Source organism: Pezoporus occidentalis, unplaced genomic scaffold, assembly GCF_034315485.1.
Source record: "Pezoporus occidentalis ecotype Australia unplaced genomic scaffold, CSIRO_AGI_Poc_V1 ctg187, whole genome shotgun sequence".
NCBI lineage: Eukaryota > Metazoa > Chordata > Aves > Psittaciformes > Psittacidae > Pezoporus > Pezoporus occidentalis.
The window spans coordinates 1590035-1614240 of NW_026913715.1; the positions used below are offsets into that span (position 1 = coordinate 1590035).

Sequence of the window (24206 nt, forward strand, 5' to 3'; positions counted from 1 at the left end):
GCTTCCCTGGAGACGGGCTTTGGACAAGGGCCTGTAGGGCCAGGCCAAGGGGAATGGCTTTAACCTACCAGAGGGGAGACTGAGATGAGCTCTTAGGCAAAAGTTCTTCCCTGTGAGGGTGCTGAGGCGCTGGCACAGGGTGCCCAGAGAAGCTGTGGCTGCCCCATCCCTGGCAGTGTTCAAGGCCAGGTTGGACACAGGGGCTTGGAGCAAGCTGCTCTAGTGGAAGGTGTCCCTGCCCGTGGCAGGGGTTAGAGCTGGATGAGCTTTAAGGCCCCTTCCAACAGAAACCAGTGTGTGGTTCTATAAGATGTGTGTTTCAACTGAATGTCCTGCTCTGAGCCGGGCATTAGGAAGTTACCATTGCAGTGGTGTCTGCAGAGCAGGACAGGCTTTGGGGCTGCTGGAGAGCAGCAGTGCTGCACTGGAATCTTGCACTAGCTTCTGGGATGGAGATACGCTCAGTTTTTAGATCTGTAAGGTCAGATTTCTGCCTTCTGGTCTGAAGAGTCTTTTGCATGAGCTCAGGCTTTGTTTGCTTTGGGGATGCTTTGGAAAGTTGACTCAGTCATCTCTAAGTATCAGGCTCCAAAGTCCAGACTCTCGCTTCAAGACCTGGTGGATGGATACTGAGGTTGGTGGCAAAGCGTGGTGACCTTTCTGAATCACTTCACAGCTTGAGAAGGTAACAGCGGGTAGGAAAGTGCCCTCCTTGTCACAAGGGCAGGTTTAACTTGCACTGTGAAGCCGCAGTGGTGCAGCTCTGTTCGCACTTGGCCTTACACCAGAAGTGCCTGATCACTGTCCCTGCTCCTCGTTACTGGTTGCAGTGGTTAACTGTGATGAACTGAGCAGGGCCTGCTCTCTGCTATAATGGTTTCTGATAATAATGATAACTTCTGCTTTCTTGCCAAGTCAAACAAGTTTAGCTCTATCCCCAGTACAGGAGGCAAAAAGTTGCATTTACTTTGCAGGCAATTAATGATTCTCACCTGACTGGGGAGCCTCCTGGTGTTCTCTGGGAGGTTTGGGCTCCAACTCGCTGTCTGAAAAATCAGGGCAGATTTGTCTCCAAGCCCTAAACCTCGGCTCCTGCTCTTGTGTCTGTGGAGAGCCGGGGTTGTGTTTGCAGGGCTGGGTGGATGGGTGCCGAGAGTGACTCTAGAACCCAGATGTGCTATAGGGATGAGCACTCCAGGTGCTTCTGCCTGTGCTGTGAAGGCTGTCTAGCCCTGGGTGATGGTGCTGCCATGCAAATGAGACAGTTCAGATGTTGCATGTTCAGGTGCCTGGGGAGTGCTCTGTGCTTTTCTGGCACCATGCTTGGGAAAGGCTGGTGTTTGCATGGAGAGGGGGAGGAAGCCTCGTCTGTTTTGGGAAGAGCAGTGCCTGTCCGTCATTGGCTCAGCATTGCCAGGGTTGTATGGCACACTGCAACCCTGGAGGATTGAAAACTCAGGTTTCTTCCCGGTCAGTCTGGTTTTCCCAGCAGCACTGCCAGAGTTCCTGCCTTCCCCTTATGCCCAAACCCTCACTGCCAATTCCCAGGGCTAAAGAGGTAGGGTGGGAATCAGTGACTGCTGAATCACTTCCCAGATGTCTGTGCTGAGATACCCACCCTGCTACCTGCCTCCATCTCCTCCAGGCCACTGGGAATAACCCTTCAGTCCCTGTCCATGACATCCCAACCAAAGAGCTAATTTATGCTTCCTTCTCCTCCTCACCTCTGTGCCACTCCAGATCCTCTCCCAGAACCTTGTCATAGTCCTGGGCTGCATCGAGCTGTGCTGCTCCTGCTTGTGCCCTGTTCCTGCAGGAGTAACGGTGCTTGGAAACCTGATGAATGATATTTCTTGTGTCTTGGTTTCACATTCTCCCCAGTTGTACTGAATGTGGTGAGAGCTGCTCTGCCTGCCCTGTAGTGGGGGGTGAAGGTCAGTCACTGAAGGCTGGGTCTGCTGTTGATGGAGAGGTGTGATTTATAGGGGTGAAGGCGAAGTTTGGGTTAGATTTAAGGAAGAAGCTCTTCCCTGTGAGGGTGCTGAGGTGCTGGCACAGGGTGCCCAGAGAAGCTGTGGCTGCCCCATCCCTGGCAGTGTTCAAGGCCAGGTTGGACACAGGGGCTTGGAGCAAGCTGCTCTAGTGGAAGGTGTCCCTGGCCGTGGCAGGGGGTTGGAACTGGGTGAGCTTTAAGGTCCCTTCCACCCAAACCAGTCTGTGGTTCTATGATTCTATATAGCTTTTTCCCTCAGACGGATGGACAAGCCTCTTTCCAAGGGAAACCTTGCCCTCTTGTGAAAGGAATCTGGTGTATTAACAGAGAACTCGGGAAATTTCAGTTCAGTTGTTAGCTCCGGTCCCAGGCACTGTTCTTCGGCGTTGCCATGACTGCGGCAGTGACTCATCCCGTTGTGGTTGGTGACTTGCTTGTCTTACAAAGTCACCAGGGAAATAATTGCTCTATATCTTACGTAGCAAGGCTGCAAGGTCTGCTCCAGCAAACAGGCAAAGAATATTTCCCGGCAATAGGTGCAGCCAGCTGGAAAATGAGACCAATAGGTTTTATTCTTAGTTCCATCGTTAACCTTGGACATTTTCTTTAATGGAGCTGGAGCTCTCCTGAGCTGTCTGTAAAGCAGAAGCAGTGCTAAATACAGGAGATGGTTTTAGTAAGTAATTATAATTCTGATGTTTAAAGTGGTTCAGAAGTGTAAGATGTTCATCACACCTTCCAAAGCTGCTGATGGAAAGTGCTGGTTGTGCAGATACGGGTTGTTGGGTGAACACATGTGAGCTGGGTTCTCCGGAATGCTCTCAGGAGGCAGGTTGTCTCCTTAGGAAGGACAACCAGCCTCTTTTATTAAGAATTCCCTCTTTCCCTCCCTGCTCCCCGTAGTTGGGTCAGTTTTCCACAGCTACACTCAGTGCTGTTTATTGAATTTCAGAACTGCAGCTCTTGCTGTTGCTAAAGCAGTAACAAGTCTGCTGGGTGATCATCAGCTCTTGTTATGTTTTGGACAAATGGAAGTGTTTTAGATGCTGTCTGGGATTCCAGAATAAGGGAGGAGCTGGGAAAGCGTTGCTGCTCTTGGTTCATCAGGTATGGACAATCTGTGTGTGCCACGGGGGCAAATAAGAGGAACTTCAAAGAAGTTGGTCTTGGACCACTGTGGAGATGGATCCCTGCCCATGGCAGAGGGTTGGAACTGGATGCTTTTAAGGTCCTTTGCAACCCTAAGCATTCTGTGATTCTATGGTTGATGTGGCATCCTCAGGACAGTGCAGTTATGGCTGTGGGACAGAGATTACTGGAATAACTTTGTTTAGCTCTTACTCCTTGCTCTGCTCAAAGTCACCCTCTGTTAGAAGCTGCCTGTTTGCTCTTCTGCCTCCCTCCTAGAGATGCTTAATAAATCTTGGTGCCCATTAAAGCGATGAGTTGCACAGTCTGGGGCCATTTATTTCATTTCATTTTCCAAGCAGGCTATCGAAATGATTCTGATGGACATGTGGATCTGGCTGAGTGCTTACATGGCCTTTTACTTGAAAGATGCACCCTGAAGTGCCTGTTCCTGTGGGAACAGTGTGTCTGTCTAAAGTCTAAGGTAGCTGTTTCCTGCTTCTTATTGAGCTTATGAAGAGTCTGTGGAACATTTCTTGTGTTGGTAGTTCATGTCTTCCTGAAGATTAGAGTTATTTTGACCTTGAATTATTTATTAGGGAGACAGTGTCTAATGATTGCTCTATTAATTCTTAATGCATTTAAATATCCCTTTTCCTTGTTTGGTAAAACACTTGCACAGAGCTTTGTGGAATGAGTGACGCATTCCCCATGCCTGTCACTCCTTGGCATTGCAATTATTAGTCTTTGGCTACAGCACTTGTTGGGATTATTGGTTGTTGGGGATGAGCTGGTCAGCTCTCAGCTGTGCTGGGCTGGTTGAGTATTGGTTTGTATCCATGTGAGTCCTGTTGGGAAAAACACTGGGAAAAAAAATGTTCCTAAAAAGGTCTCAGAGAAACGTGACTTGAGGGGAGAGCAGTTTGTTAGATAGTTTGTTCTGATTCTGCAGACAGTGTGTCTGTATCCCTTTGATTCAAGATACTTTGTATTGATTACTGTAAATATGGACTAATTCCTAAGGTCAGGTGGAAGCAGAATTGTGGGGGAGATCCTGTAGCCCCGAGGCTTTTTGAGTCCTTAGTACCTACAGACAGTGGAGGTGGCAACAGCCACCCAGGAGTGAGAGTGACCCAGAGGTCCCAGTGCCCTGCAGGGAGAAATGAGAAGAACTGGAAATGCAGCTTGATTGTTTGACAAAAATTTGGATTTTTTCATCTCTGCTGTGCTCTGGGGAGACCCCCCCTGCAGTCCTGATCCAGCTCTGGGGCAGCAGCACAAGAGGGACGTGGAGCTGTTGGAGTGAGTGCAGAGGAGGCCATGGAGATGCTGCGAGGGCTGGAGCAGCTCTGCTCTGGAGCCAGGCTGAGAGAGCTGGGCTGGGGCAGCCTGGAGAAGAGAAGGCTCCTGAAGGGGGGACCTGAGAGCAGCTCCAGTGCCTGAAGGGGCTGCAGGAAAGCTGGAGAGGGGCTTGGGACAAGGGATGTAGGGACAGGCCAAGGGGAATGGCTTTAACCTGCCAGAGGGGAGACTGAGATGAGCTCTTAGGCAGAAGCTCTTCCCTGTGAGGGTGCTGAGGCGCTGGCACAGGGTGCCCAGAGAAGCTGTGGCTGCCCTATCCCTGGCAGTGTTCAAGGGCAGGTTGGACACAGGGGCTTGGAGCAAGCTGCTCTAGTGGAAGGTGTCCCTGCCTGTGGCAGGGGTTGGAGCTGGAGGAGCTTTAAGGTCCCTTCCAACCCAAACCCGGCTGGGATTCTGTGTTTTTCTTTTGTTCCCCAAAATAAGTTAAACACTGTCTGTTTGGGGTTCACTTTGTTTTCTTATTCTTCCAGATTAGACTAAAATAAGGTAAAAGAAATCCAGACAAATGATCAGTCACCATATGTTCCAGCCAGCGAAGAAGCCATGCTTATAAACCTTGTCTCTGTGCAGTTTAACTTGATATGATGTCTTACAAGAGGTTGAAATGATCCATTTAGATGCACTATTTTTAGTACATTCTGCCTGAATGTTTGTTTCTCTTCTTTCTTTCTCTCCCATTGCTAGGTTGTGACTAGACTTATTCACTTGCTGGGCGAGAAGATTCTTGGCAGTCTTCAGCAGGGAGGTAAGACTTGTTCCTGGACTACTCCATTGATACTGATGCTTCCTGAGAGCTGGATTTATACCCTTAAATCTGGAATCAGAAAAGCACATCCTTGAAATAAGAATTTGTCACTAAATATTTTAGCTGTTGTCACAAGTGAATGGTGATTTTATTATATATATGTGCACAATTTCTTTTGGCAGAGCATAGGTAATTCAGTGTGGGAATGGGATGATTTGCAATTGAAATAGAAAAGGAGTGCTGCTTGTATGCACTGAAATTTCCTTGAGTTTCTTGTGAGAAGATCTCCAAGGGAGTGCTGGAAATAGCAGCTGTAATAGACTTGAATCAGGCAGTCTGAGTGGCAGCTCCTGGAGACTGACTTAATCTGTCTGTATTTGCATTATGTTGCTGCATTAATTGAGAGGAAGCGGTCCTATGGGTTGGTTCTTAAGCTTTTTGTGTGTGGCACAGGCAAAACAAAGTGTATTTACTGATAGAAGTGTGTAGGAGGAAATGTTCAAGGTGCAGTGGTTTGGAAACAGGGGAAGTTCAGGTTAGATAAAAAGAAGCTGCTTTGCTGTGGAACAGGTTATCCAGAGAAGTGGAGAATGCCCCATCCCTGGCAGTGTTCAAGGCCAGATTGGGGAGAGTCTTGGGCAACATGGTGTAGTGTGATGTGTCCCTGCCCATGGAAGGGGTTGGAACTGGATGAGCTTTTAATGTCCCTTCCAACACAAACCAGGCTGGGATACGTCAGATGTTACCACAGCTTCTCTGGGCACCCTGTGCCAGCACCTCAGCACCCTCACAGGGAAGAGCTTCTGCCTAAGAGCTCATCTCAGTCTCCCCTCTGGCAGGTTAAAGCCTTTCCCCTTGTCCTGTCCCTACAGGCCCTTGTACAAAGTGCCTTTCAAAAGTGCCTTTTTATCTTTGTCTTAACATGTCAGGTAAATGCACATCACATTTAAAAAACAATTTTACTGTCGCCTAACTTCCATGGCAGCAGCCAAAAATGACAGAAATTGATCTTCATCTTCTCAAGTAGGAGATCTGTGGGAACTCTTATGTGCCCTGGAGGATGTCACATTTCTCTTGGGTTAAGCAATTCTCTGGCACTTTCCTTGCCCTCTGGCAGTTGAAAACCATGACGTGACACTGAAGTGACACACAGCTCCTGGGTTGGCTGATGGCACATCTTTTCTTTCCGAACAGGTCATCCTCTTGGATATCACAGCTCGGGCAGCAAGTGGGATGCTGGGAATCCTGCCAGCAATCTCTCCACAGTGGCAATTATGCCGGTGTCTGAAGATGTGCCACTGACAGCTTTCACTCTGGAGCTCAAGCACGCTCTCAGCGCTGTGGGTAAGAGGTGTTCAGGTGTTACTGCACCATGGGGAAGGAATGCTGCTTGCCTTGGTGGAGAGGTATGGCCAGGTACCTGGCCTCAGCGAGAGGTGAATTCATGCTGCTTTGGGGGTAGGGATAGAGCAGTGCTCAGGATCAGCCTTTTTCATGACCTTTTGCTTCACTGTTCCCACCCCTAACATGCATTTAGTTTCAGTGGGAAACTTTGTGGCCTTAACGACTCAGAAATTTTAACCACTCTGTCTGGCCTCTTGCCTTGGCTTCAATGGACAGATTCCCCACAAGGGCCCTGTGCCCGTGGAGCCTCTCTGTGAGTCCAGTTCTCTCCATCTCATCTCAGAGAGCTTTTCAGGCTTCCTCAGTTGTACAGCTTCCTCCACCAAAGGATCTCATATGCACTTTTCTTCTGCTGAGGTAGTGCAGTGAGTGGTAAGCATACAACTTGATGGAAGAGGCTTGTGGAGGAGATCCAGGCTGGCACTGGAAGTTCCAACTTTAGTCCTAGATCATTGTCCAATTTGTTGCCCTCTTGTTTGTCTCTCCTGTGCTCACAAACCCCTGTATTCAGCTCGCAGCTGAGTCATTAATTGCTTTACCCATTGGTGCAGTTGTGTCTGCAATTCCAGTTGCTCACAAACCCCTGTATTTAATTCACGATTCAGTTCATGCTCAGTACTACAGCTTGACATTTCCTGAACATCCTCTTCTCATCCTCAGACGGTATCACACACCTCTTGAGTAAATCTGCTGTAATCCTTTGATGAATTGTTAGTCTGCTATCTCATGGCTTTTGATTTTGAAAAGTACAGGTTATACAATGCTTGAGGTACAACCACTTACATTTATTGGTTATTGCCTTTTTGACCTCAAGGGTATCTGGAGCTGGCACTTACTAGTCTCCTATAAAAAATCTATTAGGTGAGCAGGCGCAGGAAAAAGCTGTTGCTTAATCCCTTTAACCTTTGAAATGTGAATCTGTGTGCAGCTTATGGTGGAGTCAGAGTGAGAACTGATTTGTGGGCGGCAGAAGATTCCTCTTACTTTGAGATGCTCCATCCCTAATGGAGCACAGCTCCCAGCCATACTGCTAATGGGTACTTCTTATGGATTGGTGCCAGCTTGTTTTGATGTGTGACAGCACTCAGAGCCTGTAAATAAAACAAACAGACATTTAAGGAGGTAGATGGACTATTTGGGAATAAAAATCACTTCTCCAGTTGAAAGCGACTGGAGTGAGGGGGTTTGTGATGATCACTTCACCTTTCCTCGGTCACCCTCTTCGCCTTCTCTTTTCCTAAACTGATGTCTGTGTGGTGCTCAGCAGCTGTAGATGGTACTGCACAACCTTGGCTTCTGAAGTTCTTGCCAAAATGGAGCAGTGGGAAGAGAAAAGTGTTGTGTGAAAACACAGCTGGTCGTGTGGCTCCCAGCACAGCTGGCAGAGCAAGCCTGCCAGCCTTTGTAACCTCTGCTCACTGGGACAGTCCATCAGCAATGCTCTGGGACAGTGGTGAACCTTCTGCCAGTGCTTCACTGCAAGGGGCTTGCTGTATGTTAGTTGTTTCTTTCTCAGCAGCAGCAAGCTCTGCTTGCTATTTAACCTTTTCTATTTCCTCCTTTTCTCCTCTTGTGTTTTCTCTTATCCCTGTCCAGAGAAGCTGTGGCTGCCCCATCCCTGGCAGTGTTCAAGGCCAGGTTGGACACAGGGGCTTGGAGCAAGCTGTGCTAGTGGAAGGTGTCCCTGGCCATGGCAGGGGTTGGAACTGGAGGAGCTTTAAGGTCCCTTCCAACACAAACCAGGCTGGGATTCTATGATTATTATTTTTCCTATTAATCCTGGTGGAGCTGAGCACGTCTTTGATTAAAAGCTCTTCTGCAGTATTCGGATTTTAAGAATTATTTGCCTATTTTTTGTTCTTTTTCTGGGGCCAGCTCAGAGATACCATGTGGTTTTGAATGCTGGTTCTATGTGGGAGCCCTCTGATCGTATATAATTTCAAACCAACGTAGGGAGGAATTCAAATCCAACATATGTGTCTTTCCTTCCTTTCTGCCCTTTAAATATAAGCTTTCTTTCCATTTCTAAAAATGTAAAGTGTATTGGAAAGCTCGCTGAAGCATCTTTTCTAATACTTTAGAGGAGTTTTTAGTTGTACTTCTGCCTGATTTTCCCTTCTTTACACACAGATCAGATTTAAGTGTTAAGTGTTTAATGTGGTGCCTTGACCCTGGCACAACTGAGTATTTCATGCTGGGAAATCAAACTCATTTATCAGTTCTGTCTCTGCCACATGATTTTATAGACTTCTGTTAGGCCAAATGTAAATTCTCTTTTGATTAAGTCCAGGCAAGGAAGCTGCTGTGCTAAAATCTTCCCTGAGTGCATTCTGGACTGGATGTATCTTATTGTGCCAGTATGCTTTCCAGGTGAGGTGGGTTTCATGAGCAAGCTGCTCTAGTGGAAGGTGTCCCTGCCCGTGGCAGGGGGTTGGAACTGGGTGAGCTTTAAGGTCCCTTTCACCCAAACCGTTCTATGTTTCTATGATTTGCAATCATTTCTAAGCATCAGAGATCACACCTTGACCTCTGGGCCTCTGATTTCTCTAGGCAACTTTGTGACTATGTTTTATGAGACTTAGAACTAGGGTATCTGTATTCCCACTCCTGCATATCTTATGAAATTGATGTGGAGAACAGTTAGCAAAGTGAGAACCATGCTCATCTTTGGAAAGAAAGGAAGAGTTTTGTCTCCTCTGTGTGATGCTTGTGTCTCCTCTGTGTGATGCTTGTGTCTCCTCTGTGTGATGCTTGTGTCTCCTCACCGGGGCAGTTTGAGCCTGGGAGCCTTGCTGGAGGGTTTCCTCAGCCCTTTCCTCGAGTGCCTTTTAAAATATAAAATGAACTAGTCCTCAGACACTTGCCAGCATTTTGTTCTCCTCAGTTCTCCTTCATGGAACTGTAGTTCTGTACTGAAGAACAGATGATTCTGGAGTACCAGTTTAGATGCTCCATGAGGTTTCCCCATGAATCATGATCCTCTGTGCCTGGGGGTAAGACTGCTGCTGTGTGGTTTTCTCACCTGAAGCACATCAAGGCTCAGAAGTCAAAATCCCAACAAGGTCATAGCATGAAAAGGTCCCTCAGGGGCTGTTAAAAGTCCCCTCCTCTGTCTTGAGGATCTCATGAACTGCATCTCATGAAATTGCTGGCGGCTGGGAGAATGTCATTAGGCTTTCCTTGCTCTAATACTCTTCCCCAGCAATCTGCTGCTGGGTACAGTCACAGACACACTACTAGGCTTAGATAAATATTTAATGTTACCTCATATCACCTCTGCTGTGTTCATAACTTTGAGCTCATCACCCTATGTCTAAAGCTACTGAAAAAGAACAGTCCCTGAAGGATGTAGGTGGCTGCTGGAGGATGGAGGGATCATAGAACCACAGCCTGGTTTGTGTTGGAAAGGACCTTAAAGCTTATCCAGTTCCAACCCCTGCCACGGGCAGGGGCACCTTCCACTAGAGCACTTGCTCCAGGCCCCATCCAGTCTGGCCTGTCATGTAGATGTTTTCATGACTCCAGCAGCAGCTGTGGGGCTGATGACAGGAGTGGGAAGAGCATCACTAAATGATGATCTGTAACTATGATAGTGCAAGTTTAGAAAGCACTAACTAACATTCTTTTGGGTGCTCCTGCCTGCAGCTATGGCTGTTCAAGGAAGATGTACTTGAGAAGGAGAGCTTTTTATTACTTTGTTGCTCTCTCCAATTTAGTTTAAATAACACTTTTGGTCGTTCTGGTCTATGAGAACACATATGTTGTTGTTCTTGATCACATTAACGGAGGGTTATTTAATGGTTTGTTAATTGGGAGCTTGCTAGAGATTGGGAATGGAGAGCAGATAGTTGTTATTTCTGAAACAAACCAGAGTGGGTTCAGTTGGAAGCATCCATGTGGTCTCTGATGGCGATGAACAAGGGTCTGGGCACCTCTATCCCATGTGTCAGTGTGCAGGGGGATGCCTTGCAGGCTTAGACCTTAGAGCAGCTCCAGTGCCTAAAGGGGCTGCAGGAAACCTGGAGAGGGGCTTGGGACAAGGGCCTGGAGGGACAGGCCAAGGGGAATGGCTTTAACCTGCCAGAGGGGAGACTGAGATGAGCTCTTAGGCAGAAGCTCTTCCCTGTGAGGGTGCTGAGGCGCTGGCACAGGGTGCCCAGAGAAGCTGTGGCTGCCCCATCCCTGGCAGTGTTCAAGGCCAGGTTGGACACAGGGGCTTGGAGCAAGCTGCTCTAGTGGAAGGTGTCCCTGGCCGTGGCAGGGGTTGGAACAGGATGAGCTTTAAGGTCCCTTCCAACACAAACCAGGCTGGGATTCTATGATATGCTCCTCTAAGGCTCTTTTCATGCTTGATGGGGATGTGTTGTCCCCATTCAGGTCATCTGTGGGTGACATAGCCATCACCTTGACTGTCACAGAGAGGCACGTTGGCTCTACAAGCCTGCCTGTCACCTGCACAGAAGGTCCTGGCTGGCAGGGTGTCTGGGTTGATGCTTCCCCTGTAGGGCATGGCCCTGTGTGTCAGAGCAGCGTGGTGCCCTCCCACCTCCTCCTGATGTTCTTGGATCTTGGTGACAGGGTGCAGAGAGGTAGCAGGCAACCGCAGAGGTGCAGCATTCTGCTCCCTCCTCGGTCTTTGTCTCTCTTGATGTTTTTGTTGTATTCCTTGGTTCATTTTGCATTCCTGTTGTTCATCTTTGCTGCTGAACTTCCACCACTGTTACAAGGCTTAGTAAATCACTTATAATGGAAGAAAAGGTGGTCAATATATCACTTCTGTTTTGCTAAGAGCTTTGGCACGTTAAAGAACGCAAATGGTAACTGGTGTTGAATGCTTTTTCAGAATTGACCTGCCCTCTTTCCCTTGCTGTCTTCATCATGTGCAATGTCATCAGTATTTCTTCTGGGAGACCTCTTTCAATCCTGTTATGCTACCCAAAGTTGTGCTAGACCAACTGTTGTGAAGCTGAATGGTGAATCAGATCAAAGAATCTACCATGTTAAAGAAAGATGTGGTTTTACCACAAGAGTTGGGTCTCAGAATCCCAGTCTGGTTTGTGTTGGAAGGGATCTTAAAGCTCATCCAGCTCCAACCCCTGCCACGGGCAGGGACACTTTCCACTAGAGCAGCTTGCTCCAAGCCCCTGTGTCCAACCTGGCCTTGAAGAGGCTCCCTGCAGAAGGATGGTTCGGTGGGCACCAGGGAGGAGCAGCACAGATGCAGGAGTGAAGGACAGGTTAAACCAGCTCTGCTCTTGAAGGGTGTATGAACTAATTCTGTCTACTTGGAACTTAGTGCTTTCATAGGAACCAACTCCCAGAAGCTTCACTGGAGGATGAGGAAGTTCAGTTCTCCTCTCAGGTCATCCTCCTTTCTGTGCTTTCTTACCAGCTTTTACTTGGTATCCCTTGGTCTTCACTTATGGATATTTTTGTCCCTATTTGTTTGCTCCTCCTTCCTCATCAGTGTCACAAAGAACAAACATGATTTGGATGTTGGAAAGTACAAGATGATAAATCATACTTCTGAGTGTTTTCAGGTCTAACCCCGAACTGTGTTAAGGCAGAGTGAAGTCTTTGCTGGAGGAATTGAGCATTGTGAGCTGGCCTGGAGGTCATGGTGCTCAGCTCCCGGTGCTGGACTTGCAGCTTTTCCTTATGGAACAGAGAAGCGTGAAATTGCAACCTCACCATGTTGTTCCTTCATGGTTCCTTGATTTTTACCAAACACATTGAACTTGCTGTTTCATTAGTGCCTTGAGAGACCTCACATAATGAAGTGTTTTGTTATTTGGACCATAAATCTCGGTTCTTTTTTAATGAAAATCTGAAGGATTGCACAATGAAAGCATGAATACAAAGCAACTGCTCCTTCCTGCTTCCTAAATGTGAAGTTCTCTCTCAGTATGAGACACATAATGTTTTCTTTAGGTGCGAGGTTAATCTCTTCAGTTTTCTTTTCTTTGCGTTTTAATTCAGCTGCAGTTACTCTGCAACCTCCACCACATATGGCACGTGGGATGCTGGGGAGGGACTCTTCATTAGGGACTGTAGTTATAGGACAAGGGGTAACGGGTTAAAACTTAAACAGGGGAAGTTTAGATTGGATATAAGAAGGAAGTTCTTTCCTGTTAGGGTGGTGAGGCACTGGAATGGGTTGCCCAGGGAGGTTGTGAATGCTCCATCCCTGTCAGTGTTCAGGTTGGACGAGGCCTTGGGTGATACAGTTTAGTGTGAGATGTCCCTGCACATGGCAGGGGGGTTGGAACTGGATGATCTTAAGGTCCTTTCCAACCCTAACTATTCTATGATCCTATGATTGCTGGTAAGGAAAAATCAAGTAAAGTGCCTGCAGGAAACTTGATGTGCCTCAAAATCCATTCTGGCTGTAATGTGGTTGCCAGGCATGTCCCTGTGCCTGTCTCTGGAGTGGAAGTCATGTGAATCAGGCTGGGCCCCACAGATTTGGGAGTCTCTCTCCTTGGGGTTCATGGTGGCACAGGTTCCTGTTGGCCTATTGATTAGGTAGCACTACTCTAGACAGCTTTAGGATTTACCTGGGGAGCTGGTTCAGTGCAGGATGATCAAATGCTGTATTTCAATATGTCAATGAAATAGCTTTTCTGTTTGAAACCAGATTGCTGGGCTTTCTGGGGCTGCAAAAGGTCTGTGATGTTCTGAATGCTGGGCTGGTGCAAATGCAGCTGCAGTAGAAACCCTCATCCTACATGACACCACGAATGTGATAGAAGAGAGCTTGTAGGTTATGACTAATACAGTAACAGAGCTCTGGGAATATGGAGAATGGGAAGATGTTACTATAGATAAATGTGCAAGGTTTTGTGAAGGCTTCATGCTGGCTCTTTCTTCTCTGCTCATTGCACCAATCCATCATGATCCTCCAAGCAAGCTCACAGAACTGCGTTTGCTAGAGCTGCATTTCCTCAGTATGGTTTGTCAGGAGCTCAAGGGCAGGAGTTCTTACCTGAAATTTCTTGTTCTTCCAGGTCCTGCTTTGCTGCTCACCAGTGATAACATCAAACAGCGACTTGGTGCTGCTGCACTGGACAGGTACTGGCCCTCACTGATACCTATGAATAAATCATAGAGTAAGAATGGGTTGGGTTGGAAAGGGACCTTAAAGCTCATCCAGTTCTAAACCCCTGCCATTGGCAGGAACACCTTCCACTAGAGCAGGTTTGTCCAAGCCTTGACCAGCCTGGCCTTGAACACTGCCAGGGAAGGGGAATATAGACAGTGTCTGGGAATAAAATCCTGTGTTCCAACCTAGGTTATACTTTCTCATCAAGGGGATTTGAGACAACAGTGTTTCAGGAGGATTGGGTTCAAATGCAGGTGTTCTTTTTCCGTAACTACTTTCTCACTTGTGAGATGGGAAAAGTTGATTTGCTCCAGGTGGGTATTGTGTTCTCAGTCTTAGAGGTTCCATGGAAGTCTTGTTGAAGTTAGGTATCACTGCAGTCTCTTGCCTCTCTCTCTCTCTCTCTCTCTATCTCTCTATCTCTCTCTCTCTCTCTCTCTCTCTCTCTCTCTCATTCTCATTCTCTCTCTCTCTCTCTCTCTCTCTCTATATATATATATATAATGTATAAATAATGGAGAAATACAGAAAGGAGGAGCCTGGAAATGTGAGCAGATAAGGTTCTTAGACTGGATGAGCAACAGATGCAGTTCTCTGATGCCCTTAAGAGTTTGTGCTTGGCGTGTAAGATTTCTCCCTAGTCTGTTAGGAGCTGTGATATAAAACTATCTGAAATATGCCTTTTGTTTTCGCTCTTCTGTCCCCAGTATCCATGAATACAGACTAACCAGCTGGCTGGGACAACAGGAGGACATCCACCGCATTGTACTCTACCAGGCAGACAGCACCCTCACGCCCTGGACCCAGCGCTGCATCCGGCAGGCTGACTGCATCCTGATCGTGGGGCTGGGAGACCAGGAGCCAACTGTTGGAGAGGTGTGGAACCAGCTCCTTCCCATACTTGCAGTGTCCATCATCATAGAATCCCAGCCTGGTTTGTGTTGGAAGGGACCTTAAAGCTCATCCAGCTCCAACCCCTGCCACGGGCAGGGACACCTTCCACTAGAGCAGCTTGCTCCAAGCCCCTGTGTCCAACCTGGCCTTGAGCCCTGCCAGGGATGGGGCAGCCACAGCTTCTCTGGGCACCCTGTGCCAGCGCCTCAGCACCCTCCCAGGGAAGAGCTTCTGCCTAAGAGCTCATCTCAGTCTCCCCTCTGGCAGGTTAAAGCCATTCCCCTTGGCCTGTCCCTCCAGGCCCTTGTCCCAAGCCCCTCTCCAGCTTTCCTGCAGCCCCTTCAGGCACTGGAGCTGCTCTAAGGTCTCCCCTTCAGGAGCCTTCTCTTCTCCAGGCTGCCCCAGCCCAGCTCTCTCAGCCTGGCTCCAGAGCAGAGCTGCTCCAGCCTTTGCAGCATCTCTGTGGCTTCCTCTGGCCTTACTCCAGCATCTCCACATGCCTCTTGTGTTGTTGCCCCAGAGCTGGATCAGGACTGCAGGGGGGTCTCAGAGAAGCTCGTTTCACACTCATGAGTTTTGCTGGGTTTAATGCCCAGTGAAACGTAAATAATAAAATGTTCCTGAGAAATGTGTATTATAAATAGAAGAAGAATTGAACTGAAATGGCAAGGTTGATGTACAAGTACTTCCAGCTAAGCTTGCTGCCTCTGAGGAGTCATTTCGGCCACTGGTAAATCAAAAATCAAATTGCTTTGAAGCTTTGCATTTTTGTCCAGGAGTTCTTTGCAGGATCTCCACACAGAAAGAGAAATTATTTTCTGCCAGAGTGCAATTGATGGTGTGTGCCTAGGAAAAGCAGATAGGAATTGTATTGTGTGAATAATTGAATGTATTTTGTTGCAGGTTGTAAGCTGTATTTTTTCCTCCCTTACAATCTGTTTTGGGTATTTTATTTCCCAAGCTGTTTGAGCAGCACATAAATTCTGCAGCACACATAAAATGGAGGTCACAAGTGGGTTTTTTTAGGTTTGTTAAGTGCTGAGTCTGACCTTCAAAGAGCCTGGGACTGGTACCACCAGCAGTGTTCTTGTGTGTCACTCTGTGTTGGTTCCTGACTGCTCGTGGGAGGCAGGAAGCACAGAACAAGCAAGTTGCCATCAGTTGTCTAAACCAACAAAAATAAGGAATTCAAGAGGAAAAAGGGGTCTGATTGTGAGTGAAAGAACAAAACACGCTGAACGTTTGGAGGCTTAGGTATGACTTGGGAAGCGGTCTCATTTTGCATGGACAGCGTGTATCTGTGCTGTGCGTTTAATGGTCTGTGTCAGGTAAAAAGCATTCCCTCTTAAGCATTCAGGTTTGAATCCTGGTCGGATTTCAGCCTTATATGTGCCACATAAGCCCACAGCTAACAGTGAAGTTATCTACATCAACCTTGTTTGAGGGGTCTTTGTGTACACAGTTGCCTGCATTTTTAGATAGGAGTAGTGGTCAGATGTATATATGTGTGTAAGTGCATATATATGTGTTTCACAATGCAGTATTCTGTTAAACTGATGCTGGAGCAGCAAATACCTGATACCCCCATTCCTCTTGTGTTATAACCTGCTGTAGCTGGAAAGGATGCTGGAGAACACTGCGGTCCGAGCCCAGAAGCAACTGATCCTGCTTCATAAGGAGGATGGGCCTCTCCCTTCCCGAACTGTGGAATGGCTCAACATGCGGAGCTGGTGTTCTGGTCATCTTCATCTCCATTGTCCACGTAGAGTCTTTTCCAGAAGAAGCCTGACCAAGCTGGTAAGAGATTCCTGCTTCAGTGGCTGGGCCCTCAGCTGTAGTACATGTACTCTGTGTATCAAATTTAACCTGGGATAACTTCACTGTGTCATATTCTGAAGTGCAACTGACCGTTACACAGGGAGTGTTCTCTTTTAATCTGTTTGGACTCAAATTACTATGGGAAGCAGGGATAAGGACTTATGTCTTCTTTTTGGATGAATACTTGTCTTTTTGATAGGCTGAAGACAGTAAATACTACCTCAAGGTCATATTGATAGGTATGCTCATGTGGTAGAGTCCTATTCGTCAGGCTGATCCCCATGCTTGCAAAAGCCATGCTAAAGGTAAAGCAGAGGCAGACTTGGAATGCTTCCCAGTAGCTTCAGATCCTTGTCAAGAAAGAGAAACAGCTCCAAGGAAAATACTGGGCTATAATGAAATCTTCCCAGCTACTGTGAAAGTATGAGAGGTCACTAGAACTATTTGGGTAGTTCATGAACCCTCTTTCATTTGAAGAACAGTTCTCCACTTCTTCACATTACATTGTTGGCTGGTATTGTAGGCTCTGCTCTGCCTTTGCAGTGAGCATCCTCTGCCTCTCTCCTGCAGATAGAGATGTACGAACGCATATGCCAGAAACCTCCTGACCGTCACTCCGACTTTTCCCGCCTGGCTCGTGTTCTGACTGGGAATGCCATTGCACTGGTGCTTGGTGGTGGAGGAGCAAGGTAGGTGGCTTATCCCAGCACCAGCATCTGTCACCGGGCTATGACAGATTCCTCAGGACAACAGGCTTCCTGTAAAATCATCACTGTTCTGTAAGCAGCATCTGGGGAGACACTGAAGAGTTGCTTTTGTTACACAGACTTAACCTGCTGTGTGGTTTGTGCTTGGATTTCTGCAGAAGGAACATGAGTGTGACCAATTGAGACCTTTTGTAAGTTGGGCTTAATACCAGGAGGTGACCAGGGCACTAAATCTGACACTTCTTTCCTTTGTTGGCCTACACTATGGCTATTTTTCCCCTCTGAATTCTTGTATTAGAAAGTGTCTCATGATATTTCAAAGGTCCTCAGAGCTCTTCAAAGTTTGAGCAGCAGAAGGAGTTACGTCCTGTAGTGGGAGAATGTTCTCTATAATCACCCTACCTCTGGGTATCTGTACATTTCTGACAGCCTTACTTTACAGAAAGGCTGTATTTTTGCAGACATGAGGGCAGGGTGTGTGCTGAACAGTGTTAGAATTCCATCTGGATTCCTGGTGAGCTTTGGAAATGAATTTTTACTGACTTTTTTCCTCTGAGAGTTTCATATTGAGACAAAATGTAGTAGCCCTTTGTCTGAAGAGTTCCCTCTCTTCATCGTTGAGTTCTTGAAGCCCTTCTTTAAACAGTGCTTTGAAATACTGCTCTCAAAACTAAAGCAATATAATTTGCACATGCTCTGTCTATTTGACTCCATGGAAATATCACACTTCTGTCTTTGGGCCCGTGCGTGCTTTGAGGGGAGCATTCGCTAGGCTGAAGGTTTAAGCTCCTTTGTGACAGCATGTCCTGATTAGTCACTTGGTGCTGAGACAGCCAGTGTTGAGGCTGTTGCTTTGAGTGTTTGTAAGGATGCCTTTATCCTGCTTTCAGTTTCCTCACCTGAGATGATTTCAGTATTTCACTTGTGAGATAAGTGCTGTCCTGTGGAGACAACAAAGGGGAGGAGAGGAGGGGAGCTTCTGCTTAATCTGGACATCTCAGGAGGCTTCTGGTGCAAAGCATTCGTGGGTTGCTTTTTTTGTTCCAAGCTGTCTGTTACCTCTGTCTTTACTGAAGCCTATGTCATGCTAAAATATGGGCACTTCTATATTTCTGGCAGCACATTTTGCTCATTCCCTTCCTTTCTTCCTCTGTAAACACTGCTGTAATTTTTTGCCAAACTATTTATTTTCTATTACTTAACTTGCAAGCTACCACCTGCTGGTTTTCAAGAGCAGAGGTAAGAAAGAGCAGGCTTATTGAGCCTGTGTGTTGGTCCTGTGTCATCCTCCCCCACCAAGCTGAACCACTGCACTGCTGCTGTGTTGGCTTGAGGATTTCTGGATGCTCGCCCCCCATTCTGCAACGTGACCATGTGCCATTAGCAATGAGTTTGCTCATTTCTGCATCTGCGTCACACGGAGAACTTCAGGGGGATTAAATGGCAGAACAGAGAATTTCTTCTTTCTCTGAAACCCTATTTATGTTGTGGACTAAAAGGCTTTTTCTGAGGGTTCAGGCTGACATAGATGGTTTGAGCATTGTGTTTCCAGTGGAAAGGTACAGAATGCTATTTCTGTGGTTGCATTGTCGTCTAAATTGTGGTTAGATGAAAGATCTCTTAAAAGCTGGTTTTCAAAGTGAGAATATAATTAAGACCCTGGGGAAAGGACAGAGTACACTGAGCTCTCTAAATATCTGCCTTTGGCAGGTCAGAATAAGTTCTTAGGTCCCCATTCTACTGGCAAAGGAACTTGAAGAGGTTCTGCAGTAGGTATTTCAAATCATCTTCTGATTAAACCCCATCCTAGCTACAAATATCTTGATGAATCTCTGCACAGGCTCTTGATAGTTAACATAGCCTTTGGATAATGTACTACATGGAGTAACCTCCCACCTTGTTCATGGATCATACTGGTCACCGAAACAAGAGCTCTGATAGTTACAGGGTGCCGGTGGTTATTTCTGTTCCAGATCTTGTGTTTTGTGGCTCCAGTAATCCCAGTTCTTGAGCTGTTATTTTGGTGTTTGTCTGGCTTCCCAGTGGCAGTCAGTTGGGAGGTTTTAGCCGAGCAGCTTCCTAGTAATTATCTTTGTGGTTTGTCATGACAAAAGGCTCCGTGGAACTAAAGGTTTTCTTTCTCTTGTGAGTATAAAAATAACACAGATCGAAGTGATACAGTTCTAAAATTACACTGTTCTGCTATAGTTAAGTGCTAACTTAATTTCAGTTAGAAACATGGTGGAGTTAGAGGAAAGGAAATAGGATTTGCCTTTAGGAAAACAATACCTTTGAAATGTAGTTGCAAGAATAATGATACATCAAACCCTGCAACAAAGGCATAAGCCCTCCCATAAATCATTCTCATGACCTTTAGCCATCCCACGTACAGCCCTCCCTTTCTTTGGTTTTGTACTGCAAAACTGTTTGACAACTAAAATTTATGGGGAGTAAATAATTAATGCAGAAGGATGTGGGAATCCCTGGGGCTTGGGGAAAGAGTTGGGTTGTTCTGTTTCAGAAGACTGATTTAAGCAGAACTGTGATGACAAGCTTTGTTGTTGATTATAATGTTATTGTAGGAGTGAGAGAGCTGGGCTTGTGAGAGCTGAGAGAGCTGGGCTGGTTCAGCCTGGAGAAGAGAAGGCTCCTGAAGGGGAGACCTTAGAGCAGCTCCAGTGCCTAAAGGGGCTGCAGGAAAGCTGGAGAGGGGCTTTGGCCAAGGGCCTGTAGGGCCAGGCCAAGGGGAATGGCTTTAACCTGCCCGAGGGGAGATTGAGATGAGCTCAGTCATCCCAGGCTGGGATTCTGTGATTCTGAGTGAATTTGGTCCACCATGCCTTATTCCACATAGGCAAAATGGGAAAGCACAAAGCATTAGACTTGTTCCAGTTGGTTATTTTGATAAGAAGCTGTATTTGCAGTAGTGCAAAAGATCCAGATACAGGATGTGCATCAGAAAAGCTTATTGAGAAGGAAAGTGCTATTGTTAAAAGAGGTTCCTTGCCTTTTGGGATCTACTGCCTAGGGTAAGGCATAGTAATCAGCTGGATGTTTGTGCTGCGAATGAATATGCCTGGTGCCATAGACTGTGACCAGCAGGTACTTGAGCGTTCTGCATTTCCTGCCCCATCCAGGCCCGGTGATGGGTGGCAGAAGGGGACTCCACAGCACTCTGGGCCTTTTCCTTCTCCCACCCCCTGGAGAGCATTGAAGCCTTCCCTGAGAAGGTGGGGCATGACCACGCCCCCCTTAGGATGTGGTGCGTACACATGTGCATCTTCCAGGGCAGCTACAAGGGTCTTTGGTTTGGTGGCAGCATATTGAGAGGTTTCTCAGCTGTCCCTGTGCCCTCTGGTGCTTCTGAGCAATTGTGGTAGAAAAAAATTAATGAAAAGCTTCCAGCATAACAGAAGGAAAAACTTGAAATGGTTGTTTTGAGAACTTAAGAAGATCCTATTCCTTTTCTGAATGTTGATCCATGCTTTTAGCAAGTTTGGCTAACTCTAAGGAGCTCTTGCATAGGAACAAACCCTGTAGTGTTTCCCCTGCTCCATCTTGTTTGAAAAGGAGTTGAATTTGGCTATTGATGATCTGGCCTATCCTTGTAAAACACTTGAAAGCAAGTAAATGCTCTGCTGTAAGAGATTCTGTTCCTACTGTGGTGTCTTTGCAGGTTGCTGTCCCACTTCTGCAGATCAAGGGACGTGTTGCTGGTGTTCTATGGCCTCTAGCACAGCACTTGAATTATGCTCCCAGCAATTAAGTGGTATCAGAGTTGGCACAAGTGCAGAGGCTGAATTTGCAGTAAGCTTATATGAGGAGTCAGGAATGATTAATAAAGCTACTAGTGTGGTTTGGGGGGTTGCTTTTCTGTCTGTTTTGTTCTAACTTGGAGGGGAGCCTTAAAACAAAAGTCTTGTGGTCTCGTCCCATATGAGGGCAGGCTGTTTCTTAGTGTCCTTTCCTTATGATAATTGAGAACAGAAGGCGTTTTTTAGTTGCCCTGCTTCTTAGTTGCTCAATGCTTCCTGCTTAATCGGGTTTTCCCATCTTAACTCTGAGAAACTTGCACTTGTTCACTGCATGATGCAGGTCTGTGGTGTGTGGCAGGAGGATCACTGCAGGCAACTGATATTCTGCTTTCATCTCCTGTAAATTCTATCAGCTTTTTCTCCGAGAGGAGCCATGAAGTCACTGTGTTCTTTGCCTGGGTTGAATTGGTTAAGGAAAAGCTGACAAGCTGCCAAAATTAATGAACATGCAAATACTGAGCAACATAACACAGTAACACAACAGTTGGACTTACTGGGGCAATGTGCTGCAAGGAAGGGATCTTAGAGATAAAACCACCTCTATTTCTGGGCTGTTGTTTGTTCTACCAAAGACCATGGTCAAAAGGCAATGCAGAAAGGTCATTTCCAGCAGTGCTGCCGTGGCGAAGGGCACTGGGAGCTGTAGCTGTGCAAGTTACCTGGTGACTGAGATCCCTTGTGGACTGTCATGGTCCACAGAAGCAGAAAGAAGCATGTCTCTTCCTTGAAAACAGGGAAGACTGTACAGAAAATGTCTAAGCTTGGTGAGTCTTGTAGGGTGTAATACAAGGGAAGGCTCCTAGGTGAGGACTGAGGTTTGCACACCATGGGGTGGAGTGGGCAGGCTTGTGGTGCAGTGGTGGAGATGACATCTCATAGCCCAGCTTTCAGTATGTGATGAAACATCCAAGGACTAAAATGCTGAAATTTAAGGTGGAAACAGTGTTCCAATGACAAAGTGCCATCCTTGGGATGGACAGGGTGCTCACATGATGCAGAGAACTAACACGTTCCATGCTGTAGCTTCTTGTCCTGTAGTGTGCAGGTGATAGCAGCTTCATGCTTATGAAGCCCTGATGTTCAGTCTCAGGCAATAACAGCATCTCCTGGGGAGACTGTGTGAAGTTTAATGGTGCAGGTGCTTCAGACTCAGTTCCAGCAGTTAAGGAAGATTAATTCTTATTCCCCATCTAAACCAGGTAACTAATGGTATGAGGCTTTTTACTTCTGTCAGTGGGAGAAGTGTGTGCATGGACAGTGTCTTAAAGCTACGACTGCAGAGCTGCAGTAGTTGAAACAGAGATGGTGGGCTCGTAAGGTCCATTGCTGCTCCTCAGATACAGGGAGGTAACTGGAAGCTTGAGAGAGTTGCTTTTTTAAACTATGACACTTGACATCAAGCACCCAGACACAATGTGCTGGTAAAGGAATTGAGGGGGGAGAGGGAAGGAATTTGCTGCTTGAATTCAGAAGCTGCCTCCAGAGATGTGCACTGAAAATACTGTTGTAACAAACACAGAGCAGTTGTTTTCCCTAAGGGATCCTAAACATACTCCATATGGAGATTATAGAGGGGATAAAAAAATCCCATGGGAATTTCCTGGACTCCTCATGTTCCTTATATAAGCTGGACCACAGTAAATATTTTTCTGCTCCTTTGCTGGTTTCAGAACTCTATATAGACTGAGGCTCATGAGGGACACCCAAAGGTAAAAGGGGTAGGGATCTGTTGAGCCCAAATGTGCTGGTATTACCAGTTCCTTGTGCTGGAGTAAAGCTTACTTAAGAACACCTTCTCCATGCTTCCATTCCTATCTCAATCATATATCATCTATCTACCCTTTTTCCACCTGGTTATCTCTCTGTTAGTCTGTAAGCTTTGATTTTCCCTTTCTGACACATCCAAGCCCTAAGTTTACCCGGTTTCTTCACACTCTTTTCATTCCACTGTCACTCCTGCTTGTTGTCTTCATACCCACCCTTTAGTTCCTTTCTCAGTCTTTGCTTTCAAGTCCTCTCTCAAAAGAGCTATCACAAAAAATGTAGTTTGCCACCAGCTTCTGCCATACTGGGGTGTCCTTATTTGTCAATAGTTCTCAGATGGTGCAGGGAGCTTCAGGACACACTGCCTTTTGCAAATAGGTTATTGCTAGCAGTGTTTAAGGTTGCTCTCAGTGGTTTATAATGGGCTATAGGTATCCCCTTCATTTGTTATCTCTATCTCACAGTGCTTAAAATTGACGGTAAGCAGGGGCTGGCAGGTTGAAAAATGTATAAAAATAGATTCTGATTCTTTGAAGTATTCAAAAAACATGGTCTGATAAAACACTTGGAGTAAATGATGAGACAAAATTCTTGCTAAAACCACTGCTCTTCATTCTGACCTTGGCTGGGATAGTTCTGGAAGAGCAGCAGCAGCTTCTGTGAGGTGCTCAGCGTCAGGAGTTCCTGCAGCTGTGGAGGGTGAAACCCCAAAGTGAGGGATGTGCAGTCAGGGTTTCACTGTGCTGGTGTTTGGCTCCTCACTGCTCCAAGCCCCTGTGTCCAACCTGGCCTTGAACACTGCCAGGGATGGGGCAGCCACAGCTTCTCTGGGCACCCTGTGCCAGCGCCTCAGCACCCTCACAGGGAAGAGCTTCTGCCTAAGAGCTCATCTCAGTCTCCCCTCTGGCAGGTTAAAGCCATTCCCCTTGGCCTGTCCCTACAGGCCCTTGTCCCAAGCCCCTCTCCAGGTTTCTTGTAACCTATTTAGGCACTGGAAGTCTCCAGGTTGGCGCCTGGCAGTGCTGTATGGGGCTGGTCTAGCACAGCCTGGGTCCTTTTGCACTCAGTTCACACCATTTCCTAATCTCTACTTATGATACAGTCAGGCAGCATCCATGAAACTTGTGTTTCAGTTCTGATGGCTTGCTCAAGTTTCTGTGATGCCACATAAGGACTCTGCTTTCCTTTTCTGTAGCAAGACAGGTCTTGAAGAATATGCACTGCTAAAAGGATCCCATTCCTCATCCTGACAGTGCTGTAAAGGGTGCCAGGAAACAACTGAAATAAGAAACCAGAAAAATGCTTCTTCCCTTCTTTCTAAACTGAAGAATGAAGCTTATCATCCAGCATCTGTCAGCAGCCAGGACTGGCTGAGAGAGCAAGATTTCTGCAGGATGGAAGTATCTGAATGAGATAAAGGGGCTGAATCTGCTTTGTGTCATGGAAAGAAACCCTGAATACTTGAAATATCCTT

At 46.8% G+C, this 24206-nt stretch overlaps 2 protein-coding genes across 2 annotated transcripts in view; both read left to right on the top strand.

Moving 5' to 3' along the window:
- The window catches only part of RPL12 (ribosomal protein L12), a 137238-nt gene that overhangs the window by 89875 nt on the left and 23157 nt on the right, over positions 1-24206 (top strand). The window lies entirely within an intron of this gene.
- PNPLA7 (patatin like phospholipase domain containing 7) overlaps positions 1-24206 on the top strand; it is a 124760-nt gene that overhangs the window by 57781 nt on the left and 42773 nt on the right. Inside the window, exons 21-26 of the mRNA XM_062616027.1 lie at positions 5168-5228; positions 6423-6572; positions 13640-13703; positions 14442-14610; positions 16243-16425; positions 17017-17135. Coding sequence (XP_062472011.1) covers positions 5168-5228; positions 6423-6572; positions 13640-13703; positions 14442-14610; positions 16243-16425; positions 17017-17135 — 746 coding nt within the window. The remainder of the gene's footprint in view (positions 1-5167; positions 5229-6422; positions 6573-13639; positions 13704-14441; positions 14611-16242; positions 16426-17016; positions 17136-24206) is intronic.